The sequence below is a fragment of the Anabrus simplex genome, chromosome 7 (assembly GCF_040414725.1).
Source record: "Anabrus simplex isolate iqAnaSimp1 chromosome 7, ASM4041472v1, whole genome shotgun sequence".
NCBI classification, from domain to species: Eukaryota; Metazoa; Arthropoda; class Insecta; order Orthoptera; family Tettigoniidae; genus Anabrus; species Anabrus simplex.
In genome coordinates this window covers 137,143,159-137,155,710 of record NC_090271.1, presented here as the reverse complement: position 1 = coordinate 137,155,710, position 12,552 = coordinate 137,143,159, and the positions used below count along the sequence as shown (strand labels likewise).

Genomic DNA, 12,552 nt, shown 5'->3' with positions numbered 1-12,552 from the left:
TTGGAACCCCATTTACCACATTAACTTTCACATACCAGATGTTACAAAACATGTTCCCCTAATATTTTTTTTACTATGTAGTTAAGTTCTACTATGGACTAGAAGTGATTTGGGTGGATTTGAAATAAAACAAACAATAATGTTGGCATTAAGGGGTTAAGAAAGTATTAAATTTAAGTTTTGAGTATACTGACAAAGGAAAACAGGATATACAGCCATTGTAAACTATTGATATAAGAAGATTAATTCTGTACAGTTACAACACACACACACACACACACACACACACACACACACACACACACTAGAAAAAACAAGGATATAAGACAGTGACTTTGTATGAAACAGAGCTTGATGGAAATATTGTGATAGTATGGTATTATGAAGAGAATGAGTTCAAACAGAGCAAAGTCTGAGTGAAATGTCAGAGGCAAAAGACCTATATGAGGATCATGTGATGTTTTGGAGAAACAAGTTTGCAAATAAAAAAATGATGTGCAAACAGGAGAAAAAATTAAACAATAGCTATGGATGGACGGGGTAAACTGAAAGAAACTCATGTACATAAATAAAACCACGCCAGACTTGATAACCAAGTGTTAAAATGTTGTCACTACTGTACATCTGATAGAAGATTAAGGATACCTTAATCTCAATACAAAATTCAAAAATATATTATCAAAATATTTTAAACCAAATACCTGATCCCTGAAGATTATTAGCCCCAAATTATATACATTATCAACATCATTTTGTTGAACATAGACACGGTCCATGTACATAAGAATGTCTCTGATCATCACCATGGATGTTTGATGATCATTCCAAGCTTGATTTAAGGTCTGAAGAAAGTTATTATGGAGGGCTTTCAGGACATCTTCTCTAACCTAAAAGAAGGAAAATAACATAATTCAACATAAAATTTAGGATGTAATGAAGTGTAATCAGTTACAGAGCAGACTCGTAATATTTTGCTTATACACTAAGGACTAAGTAATGTGAGGTAGATATTCTCAGACGTTTAATACCCCCCTCACAAACAATTGAGTGGCACATGGCACATTCTTGTATCTTCCATCTACTTAATAAAAGATAAGTATTGACTGTTGATGGACAACAACAAAGATTTTACTGTACATCTATCATCATACTAAAACACAATGATTACTTCTTTTCCTGCCGCTTTTCCCACACCTGTGGGGTCGCGGGTGCGAACTGTGTAGCACATGTGGATTTGGCCTTGTTTTACGGCCGGATGCCCTTCCTGACGCCAACACTATCTGGAGGGATGTAATCATTATTGTGTGTTTTTGTGGTGGTTGTTAGTGTAGTGAGTTGTGTGAATATGAAGAGGAGTGTGTTGGGACGGACACAAACACCCAGTCCCCGAGCCAGAAGAATTAATCAGAAGCGATTAAAATCCCTGACCCGGCCGGGAATCGAATCCGGGACCCTCTGAACCGAAGGCCAGTACGCTGACCATTCAGTCAACGAGTCAGACTACAATACACTGATTACATCACACTGAAAATTCATTAAAATGCAAATGAAGAGAAAGGTTAATTACATTTATTTATACCCCCTAATATTAAAAAAACCACTTTCAAAAATTTATTTTCCGTGAGGTATAATAAGATCCATTTTCACAACTGTGATGGTTGAAATAAGATTCCTGGGTTTGATTTCACACATAAAATCACTTACGTTTGACACAACCAGCTACAAATTTAGTTCAGGATCAGTCCAAACTTTCAGCATTGCATACGATAGTTAGTGTTCAACAAACCTTTATCTGTCAACTCGTACTGTCAAGAATTTGTCCCAACATGACAGATTAATGCATGGACCGACTTATGAATTGTCAAAGCACTTCATGGACATGCACAATAGCAGAAGTAGCAGCAGCAGTATCTAAGTCTGTGTTATATGTAACATTGATTTTAAAACAACCCATTCAAAACAAAGGACCGTATTTGATGCACAACACTGTGTCAATATATTGGACATCGTTTATGGGAAGAATAGATTATGTACTGTATGTCTTATTTTAGATGACAGGACACATGCTATGATGCTTCTTTTCTGTCCAACCATAGATTTATCTGAATTTAGAATATGCTAAAAAAAAATCTCTCTCTCTCTCTCTCTCTCTCTCTCTCTCTCATCCTTCATTACAGACTATTATGCCATTCATCATTCAGTCCTCAAGCCTCTGTTAATCTACTAAATGCCTCCACAATCATCTATCTGTAACCAGCTCTGTGGCGTCCTTTTGTTCAATACTTCTTATTTTTAAATCGTTAGAAACTGAGTCTATCATCGTCGCCTTGGTCTGCCCCTACTTCTTTTACCCTTCATGGCCGGATCCATTATTCTCCTGCATAACCTATCCTCCTCCATTCACCTCAAATGACCCAACCACTAAGTCTGTTTATGCGTACCACTTCATCTATCGAGTTCATTCCTAAGTTAGCCTTTATCTCCTCATTCCCATTGCCATTGTTCCCACCTGTTTGTACCAACAATCATTAGGTAATAAATTTCATATTATGCCACACTGGAGAGCAATATAATATAAAACAAGAGCTAACAGGTTTCCACCTATTCAATACTTATTCTAATATTGGGTACTGAATAGAAGGAAATCTCCCAGCAAACATTCTCACAACCTTCATGTCTGTTACTTTTAACTTATGAGTAAGATATTCTGAGTCCACCCAGCCTCCATTCCTGTAAAGCAAAGTTGGTCTGTAAACAGACTGGTGTAAAGATAGTTTTGTCTGGGAGCTGACCTATTTTTACAGAATACTGTGATTGCAACTGCAAGCTCACTGCATTAGCTTTGCTGCACCATCATTCAAACTCACTTACTAATCATCCTGGGAGCATACATACATACATACATACATACATACATACATACATACATACATACATACATTACATTACATTACATTACATTACATTACATACATACTTCAGTATAAACTGTTATGTCTTTCAGCGTGGGACAATACACATCCTAAATACTTGATATGATTACCTGTTCCAATTTTATATTCCCAACATGAAATTCAATTCTCTTAAGTTTCTTCCCCACTGACATCACTTTAGTCTTGGAAATGCTAATTTTCTTATCATACTCATTACACCTAGTTTCAAGTCCCCAGATATTAGAATGCAGGCTTTCACCACAGTCTGCCATTACAACCAAGTTTCAACATTGGCCAAACTGATTACTAAAGTTCCACCCAACTAAATCCCTCCCCGCCATTTCATACCTTTCAGCAAATGATCCATGTAAACTATGAACAACAAATATGAAACGCCTGTAAATACCTTGAAACAAGAACTAATTCCACGATCATTTCTCACTGCAGCCCAACCGTCAACATTAATGCTTTTGATTGCTTGTAATAATCTACCATTAATCCCATAATCCCTCAGTATGGCTAACATTTTCCCTCAACAATTTGTCATTTGTCATCTGCAAAATATAATCGTAACTATCTACTCCTTTTGTAACATTTTTCTATTTTTATTTATTTAATTGTGTCAGAAACATACATTATACTTACAATTATACAGGACAATGACAAATTTGGTACTATAATCATTAATTATTTCTGATGATGGCAGGTATCGATGTGATTTAAGCTCTACATAAATACAAAATTAATTAAATATGGTGTGACCAATATGCAGCTTATTCACATGCTTTCTTGGTAGCGTCTATCACATTCTGGAGAGAGCAAGTAGGTGGACACAAGTTACAAACAAGAAGATGGCTTATTGTCTTTTCTTCACCACATTCACATAGAGTGGAGTCACAAACAAGACCCCACTTTCTCATGTTAGTCTTTGTTCTTCCAACTCCTGAACACAACCTGTTGAACGTCTTCCATATTGACCAGCTTTCCATGTGGCCTGGAGTAAGTCTTTCGGAAGGCGCCATCCATCCTGCAAGGTGGCTGGATCTGGAATGGCACCAATTCACTTTGAAGTTCGATGATGATTCAATGTGGCTTTCAGTTGTATGGAGAAAGCTTTTCCTTGATTTGAGCCGTTGGGTTGCTGGACGGTACCCATATAAAGTATGGGTCGTCAGGTTCAGTGCTTTAGATTTATCCAGTCTGGATGCACACTCACGACGAATATCTGAAGACAATACCTGCTAGACAATAAACTTTATCAAGTGGTGTAGATCTCAAACATCCTGTAACAAGTCTGCAGGTTTCATTTAAGGCAACATCCATTTGATTAGCATGACTAGATCTACAACAGACAGGGCAGGTGTGTTCTGCTGCTGAATAACAGAGGGCTATTGCTGATGTTCTTAAAAGGAGAGAATGCGTCCCCCAGGTTGAACCTGATAATTTCCGGATAATGTTGTTTCTTGCAAATACCTTCCTTTTGATATTCAGAGAATGTGTTCTATAGGTTAGTGCTCGGTCAAGAGTTACTCCTAGATATTTGAGAGAAGCAGTGTTCTAATATTTTACCTTCCCAAATCACTTGCATTTTTCTCGCTGTCTGTCGATTTTTTAGGTAGAAGGCACAGACTTGTATTTTTGATGGGTCTGGTTTTATTGGTTCTCTTGGTAATAACCACTTAGAATTTGTAGAGCATGGGAGAGCTCCTCTTCAGCTAGTTCAAACATTTCCTCTTGAACTGCCAGAGCAACATCGTCTGCATAAATAAAGCTTTTTGTCCCTTGTGGGCGAGGCTGATCATTGGTGTAGGTGTTGAAAAGTATAGGTGCTAGCACACTCCCTTGTGGAAGGCCATTCTTTAAGTTCCTCCATCTACTCCCCTTGCCTTGGAATTCAACAAAAAATACCTTCTGTTCTGTAGAAAGCACTCAATCATTTGGGTGAGTTTATAGTCCTTAGTTATACTGTGCACTTTACAAAGCAGTATATGGTGATTAACTGTATCGTAGGCTGATGTAAAATCAACAAAAACTACTCCAGTGACTTTGTTGTTTTCATAGCTGTTTTCTATATATTGTGTGAGGTGCAGTATATGGAAAGTACAACTCTTCCCTGGTCGAAAGCCGGCTTGTTCTGGTATGAGTAATAGGTCTATCACTTCAGATAGTCTGTCCAGAATCATTCTTTCTAAGATTTTGTATAAATGGCACAACAAAGAGATTGGTCAGGAGTTCTTCGGATCACCTGCATTCTTGCCAGTTTGAGTATTGCTATGTATGTATGTACAGTCCGTCAGCGATGCCGTTGGTGGGATCCTCAACAGCTCTGCCATCAGCTGTCATAGATGGCCTAGGCATCACACAAGAGGCGTACTAGGGAAATGAGGAGTGAGGTAGTTTCCCCGTTGCTTTCCTCACCGAGCCAGAGTTGCTATTACATATCAGTCTGCCAAGCCCACTGAAATGCATACCCCAACCGACCCTATGAGCAACACTTCCACACCATTCATAGCAGGGACTGACTGCATAAGGATTGGCTATAACTCTTGCTTTTCTCCACAGTTTAGGAATTTTGCAATATTTGATGCAGTTGTTGTATAAGTCCAAGAGCCATTGCTTACTGACAGGACCAAATCTTTTGAGTTGCTCAATACAAATGTCATCAAGGCCTGCCGCCTTACCATTTTTGCATTCATTCAGCGCTCTATGTAGATCTTCCATAGCCAACTGGTTAGAGAGAATGCTGTTTTCCTGGTTAGTCGGCTTTTCTTTTTGTTTTGATCCTCTCCCAGCTTTATTTGATTTGCCGCTCTCTACGAGCTGACTAGTTATTTGATTTGCAGAAACGTTGCTATGTACTAAGGTCTTAGTTGTATCATTACTGAGGTTCCTAAGTAACCTCCACGCATTGTAACTGTTTCTTCCCATATCCAGCTCTTCCATTAATTTAATCCATTGGTTACGTTTGGATTCTGAAATGGAGGAAATAACACGCTGCCCACTGTGGATAGTTTCATCACTGAAAGGATCTTGTTTGAAAAGGTCTTTATATTCTTTCAGCAAAGTGGATGTTTCAGAGGTAAGACCTTGAATGTAACTGGTCCTACATCCTCTAGGAATAGCTTTTCTGGAGCAATACTGGACGAGTTCCAAGAACTCTTCATATGCCTCTGGAACGGGATCAATTGTTGTAATCCTCTCATCAAGCATTGTGGTGAATTTTTGCCAGTCAGCCTTCTTGAAATTGTACCTTCGCCTGAATGCACAGTGTGTGGCCGGATTGCTGGTACCAACTGACACATAATGGGGCGGTGTTGTGTGTTAGGAATCGGTGAACAAATTGACTTCATGCTTTGATTAGCTAATTTCTCGCTCACAAAAATAAGATCAGGGTTGTATCCACGTTGCCATCTACCACTATTAAAAGATGGAGGAAGTTTATTATCATGGATCAAGGATAGTCGATGCAGTTCTGCCCACTCTAGTACGGCATCTCCATTTCAATCATCTTGAGAATAGCCCCAAACAGTGCTATGACTACTGAAATCACCAACAATAACAGATGGTTTCGGACTGCTGAAATTAGCAGGAGGATTAAATGAGAATACCTCATTGGGAGGCTTGTAGACAGAGGAAATTACAAAGTTACTAACTTCTACAGTAATTATTTCAACATTATTTTGTTCTGTGATGGAAGTCATAAGAATCTTAAGATCTGGTTTGGCAAAGATGGTACTACCATACTGGCCATGAGGTCTTTCGGCCACTAATTTCATTCCTCGGATCTTAGGGCGCCGTTGATGAATGTCCCTATGTGTTTCCTGAACACACAATAAATCATTTTGTGGGTGTAACAAAGGTTGTGTAATAGCTCTTCTTTACACATTGATAATCCTTCTATGTTTACAGAAATAATTGTAATGATTGGCTCTGATACGAGCCCTTCCCGATTGTTGGAAAACATCTTACTCATCTTACATGAATTGTGTTGTTTCTGGAATGCTGACGTTCAGTTAGGTAACGGAAATTCAATTCCGACTACCTATGCAGGGGTACCACGAGCAGTAATCAGCACATACTGTCCTGGCAGGCCCCACCCTGTGGTCTGAAACCGCAATGGGTTCATCCAATTTACGGTGGTCTCAAATATTGATCATACTCTCCTTTACAAAACTGCTGAGTATACTGATCAATAAAATACCTTGATTCTTGTTGCAATCCTTCTTGTTCCCTTCCTTATAGATACGTGCAATTACTGCTTTCATCCAATTAGAAGGTACCTCCCTAACATTCCATGCTAATCTTTTTACTCTATGAAGCCATTTCATTCCGCCTTCCAAATATATTTCAGCATTTCAGGTCTAATTTCATCTACATCAGCTGCTTTATGACAATGAAGTAAAATTACCATCCTTTCCACTTCCTCAAGCATAATTCCACTAACGGCATTGTCCCTATGAGCTTGGTTCTTCGCGATATCAACACAAAGATTTCCTTTTATGTTTAAAAGATTTTCAAAATATTCCTTCCACTCTGACATCCGCTATGAGTTCACCTGATTTATCCAAAACGCTATTCATTTCCTTTTTCTCTCCCTTTCCACAATTCATTATTACTATACAAAAAGGTTTCCCACTGCTTGACCAAGTCTTTCCAGGTTACTACCGAAATCCTCCCACGACTTCTTCAATTCAACAATAATTTGTTTCATTCCGTTTCTTTCATCTACGTACAATTCAATGTCTGCACTTGGTCCTTGATTGGAGCCATTTCTGACACACCTTTTTACGTTTACACTTTATCATTCTATGAAGATGTCTTTTTTTTCTTTTTGTTTTTTCTTTTTTTTTTTCATCTTTACACACAGCTGCTCCTAGGCATTCCCTTGTTTTTACTATAGTATCCCTGTATGCTGCCCATTTTTTTTATATATCCACATCCTGTTTACTGTCTATTCTTTTCACTAATCATATCCATGTACTTCCATCTAAATTCCCTGTACTGGAGATTATCTACACTTATTTGTATGGAGAGAGATTTTACTTTCTCTATCCTAGTCCTAGAGACACACAGTTCACTACAGATCCAAAAGTGATCTATATCATTGAAATACACACAGAATACCCACACATTCCTAAGATATTTCTTTAATTCAAACTCTGTTATGGATATGGTGCCCCCTACCCTCCCAGGTGCAGCAATGAATAGCCTTATGCTTGAAGAATCTACATGCAACGGCTAATCCCATAACAGCATAGATGTCCAGTCAACGCTTCCCATTCTTATTAGCTTACATATCTTCTCAACATTTACCGAACCTTCTCATATCCTTCAGTTCCATTTCCAATAAATTATGTGAAATGTGGTATCCACAATATCAGTGGATTGCAAAGATTGCAAAATATTCCAATAATGACTATATATAAATGCTTAGTTATTTTAAACGAACTGAATTTAAAAGAAAGGACTGAAAAATTAATCTCCCAGGCGTTTCTGTATATCATATTATTGGCATCACTTTTTAATTTTATTCACTTGATTGCGAGTTAAAGGTAACGTGGACAACGCAAATACGGTATTTACTATTTTGGATAAATATATGTTTTTCATTTTTTAAGGTTTTTTTTTTTTGCACGTTTTAAGTCATTTCATTTAGGATTTTAGGTCATTTCCGGCATGTATTAGGTGAAAGAAATCCGGGCCTTGCTCATAACATACATAATAGATTAGTAAATAAGCCTAGATAGAACAATAAAATAACAATATAAATAAATAATGAAATAAATAAATAAATAAATAAATAAAGCAAGAATAGAGATTATACAAATGATAATCCAAGAAAAAATGCATATTCAGACCTGTAACACCAAAAAATAATTCCTCACTCACAAGTTACATTACCTTTGATTCCAAATGTAGAGTAACAACTTCTTTTAGGCCTGTATATAACCGTTCACCATGCTTATGCAAAACCATCGTGTATGCATTCCGATAGAGTTCTTCAAAACTGAGACCAGAGTTGTTTTTTTTCTGGATTTCTTGGATTGCATTTTTTAACAATGTCCATATACTCTCCACATATTTTTCATCCATTGTCATCTGCAAAATAATCAATACGTTAATGAACATACAAACTGCCAATTTATTACTAAAGTTATATGCTCATATCAATACTTCTGGAGAAAAGAAGGAAAGAGACACAGAGGGGTGTGTAAACCTATTTATTAGTATTCTTCATTTATACTGGAGTTGCTTGATGCAATGAAGTTAAGCAACATAAGATAATGTCCAAGACTCCATGGTTAGCTCTGAGGAGTATCATTTCTTTTATAATTGGGTTACAATTTAAATGTGTTACATAATATCAATCCAATTTAGTTGTAGTTAAGCAGTTAGTCTAGCCATGTAATATTTCCTTTATTCCCTTATACCGATGGTTTGTAACTATGGTGAGGTAATAAAGATGTTAACTGTAAAAAAAAAATATATATATATGAATCCAAAATTTAATCTCCAGAGTAGAATTCATTAGATGCATACAGAATGAGTGAACTTTACAGTAAAGAATAATAGAAAACATTACACAAGAACAAAATATACCATCACACACATAAAAGTGTAAAATAATTTATACTTTCAGGCAAGACAATAGTTGCAAGTATGTACGGTATGAGTCATAATACAGCATCTCTCATACAAACTAAGACAGTCTAAGTGACGTTTTTACCCTCCGATTGGGGTTCTGCAGTGCGGGAGCTGCACGCACAGTTCTTGACCTTGCAAGCTACCTACGCGTGTTTGATCTGGCAAGCATCAGTCACCAGTCTGAATCTCAGCTGTTAACATGGTGAGACAGTTATCATTGAAACATCATATTTTTGTATGTAAAAGTTCTGGTTTCATCTTAATGATCATGTGAACAGTCATAACTCTCACAATTGGCGTGCAGAAAATCCTAATGGTGTTTATGAAGTTCCTCATTATGATAGGAAGATTGGTGTTTGGTGTGCTGTTAGTGCAAGACAAATAACTGGGCCTATTTTTTCAAGACAACAGTAAATGCACAGAGTACCAAGATGACATTTTGACGCCGTTCTTCCATCAGTTAACGGAAGAAGAAAATTGTTTGGGTGGTTTCAACAAGATTCAGCCCCTGCTCATACAGCAGAAGATTCTCTTCTTACATTCTCGGAAGTGTTTGCAGACCAAGTGATAAGTGATGGTCTATTTCCCCCTAGTTTTCCAGATCTAACAGTGTGTGATTTTTACCTGTGGGTTAAACTGAACGAAAAAGTGTATCAAACAAATCCTCACACACTGGAGGAATAGAAAAAAAACCTTGCAAATGAAATCAGAATGATTACACTGGCATAAATCACTCGTGTCAGCCAGAATAGGGTTACCAGATGCAATACCTGTATAACCCAGGAAGGACGATATTTCCAGCATCTTTTATGAGGTAAGATTTCATATACGATCGTATACACACTTAAAGCAGGGAGGCCACGCACGACATAAGTTTGGCTGAGGCAGCTACAGTAGTAGAGTACAAACACTGTGCGTTCGGTCTGAGTTTATATGAGAGATTCTGTATAAGGTTTTCCAACTCAAAATTTTTTCTTTATGGAATATGGAAAGAAAGGGATAGGAAGTCCTAGGATGAAGTATTTGGACATCAAGAAGAGGTTAGGTTGTGACAATTACATGGAACTGAAATGAACAGCCAATGAAAGAAGAGAGTGGTTGCATCGACAAGGCATTAGCCTTCAGAATATTGATTGATTGGGATATTTTAATTTCCTCTTTAACCTGGTGAAAATGTTCATTAGGCCTAATTTAAAGTATATGTTTGTAAATGTCCAAATCTGTCACTATGCCATAATTTTTTTTCTCATTTGCCATAACTTTTTACACATTATTTTCATCATAATTCAAAACTATTGTGGGTATCTGCATGATAGTTTGCATATCAGTGGGTGCTTTTTTTAAATATATATATATATACAAACGACATATTGGTTTTAGACCCTGTAGCCTCAACTCAAAGAAAAGCGGGCAAAAGGCAAAGTCAGCACATTCTGCGCTAGCAAGTGGGCGTCGAGAGATATTTGTTTATTACATTGTGACAGCAGTCGACAAGTGTAACTAGTGTGGTTATTGGCTTGTGTATTATAGTATGAAAGAATGTGATGGAAATCCAAAATATATTAATTCAACATATTCAGTTTTCTTTTCCTTCAACGTTAACAATAAAAGATAGGCATAAGAATATAATAATGGCTGTGGCCGCCGAAGAAGCCTGGTGCAAGATGGGGATGGGACCCTACCTATGATGAATTCTAATGATGAAGAAGGCACACACATCCAACCCCCGAGCCACCAACGAAAGGTTAAAATCTCCGCGCCGGCCGAGAATCGAACCCGGAACCTAAGGCCAGCACGCTAACCATTTAGCCATAGAACCGGACATTATAAGAATAAGAGTTGGGGACGGTAATTATAAAGTTTAATAAGAGGTAAGGATGTTGAATTGTTAAGATGAAATACACTGTATAATTGTATTTATTTATAAAAATTGTTCAATATCTTTTAAATATGACTAGTATAACAGCAGTTATAAAATTTGTTTGATATTGAACATGGCCTAGTTTGTTTGCAATCAACTGATTTTATACGCCTATAGTATATAGTGTGCATTTCAAAACGCCCCACTTTGAATACATTCAATTGTTCTTATTGAGGAAAACATGTCAATTTAGTTTCAAGGGGGAAGTTCAAAACCACTCTTTATTGAATTTTACGCAAACTCCTAAACTGACGTGTTTTGCCTCAGTAAGAACAAAACAAAAAGCACTAAATTTATTAATTTATTAAATGTATTAATCTACTAATAAAATTTGTTGAAAATGAACGCCCGGTATATTAAATGTTAACGTAAGGCTGACATAAATAATTTAAATTTTTTAATATTTAGGTAGTATTGCAAAAATTACAATTGATATGAAAGATAACGATTAAAAACATATCCTACAGAGTATATTGTTGATAACAGTATTTAAAACATCTCAGCAAAAGAATGACTAAGTTATGAACAACAATTATCACACGGTAATTATGAAATGGGCTGGTACTATTAGCGTTATCGTCAGCACAGCGCCCAGTCCAGAATATTGGGCGGCAGAACACGTATGGTGTCATAGGGCAATGGGTTGAGGCTACCCGCTGTAGGCTGACATAAATAATGGAACTTTTTAAAATAATTAGCTAGTATTGAAAAAATTACAATTGATATGCAAGATAAGGATTAAAAACATGTCCTACAGATTATATTGTTGATAACAGTATTTAAAACATTTCAGCAAAAGAACGTCCACCAACTCCGTAGTGAAACGGTTAGCGCTATTAGCTGCCATCCTCGATTCCCCGTAGCCTACATACTGCAAGAAATCGAAGATTGGCAGGAGGGTTGGTAGTGGTAGGTTATATGGTTAAATGGGTACATGCAGCTCACCTCCATTGGGGGTGTGCCTAAAAAACAGTGCACCAATTCGGGACGAGGACATGAATTTACTTACTTAGTAAATGAATATTGCAAATATTCAATAAACTGTATTATTTA

The 12,552-nt window shown here is 37.0% G+C and overlaps 1 protein-coding gene across 1 annotated transcript in view; it reads right to left on the bottom strand.

Moving 5' to 3' along the window:
- Positions 1-12,552, bottom strand: part of Cul3 (cullin 3) — a 332,171-nt gene that overhangs the window by 261,053 nt on the left and 58,566 nt on the right. Inside the window, exons 2-3 of the mRNA XM_067151333.2 lie at positions 8,835-9,032; positions 702-887 (exon numbers count right to left, since the gene is read on the bottom strand). Of these exons, the coding sequence (XP_067007434.1) occupies positions 702-887; positions 8,835-9,032 (384 nt within the window). The remainder of the gene's footprint in view (positions 1-701; positions 888-8,834; positions 9,033-12,552) is intronic.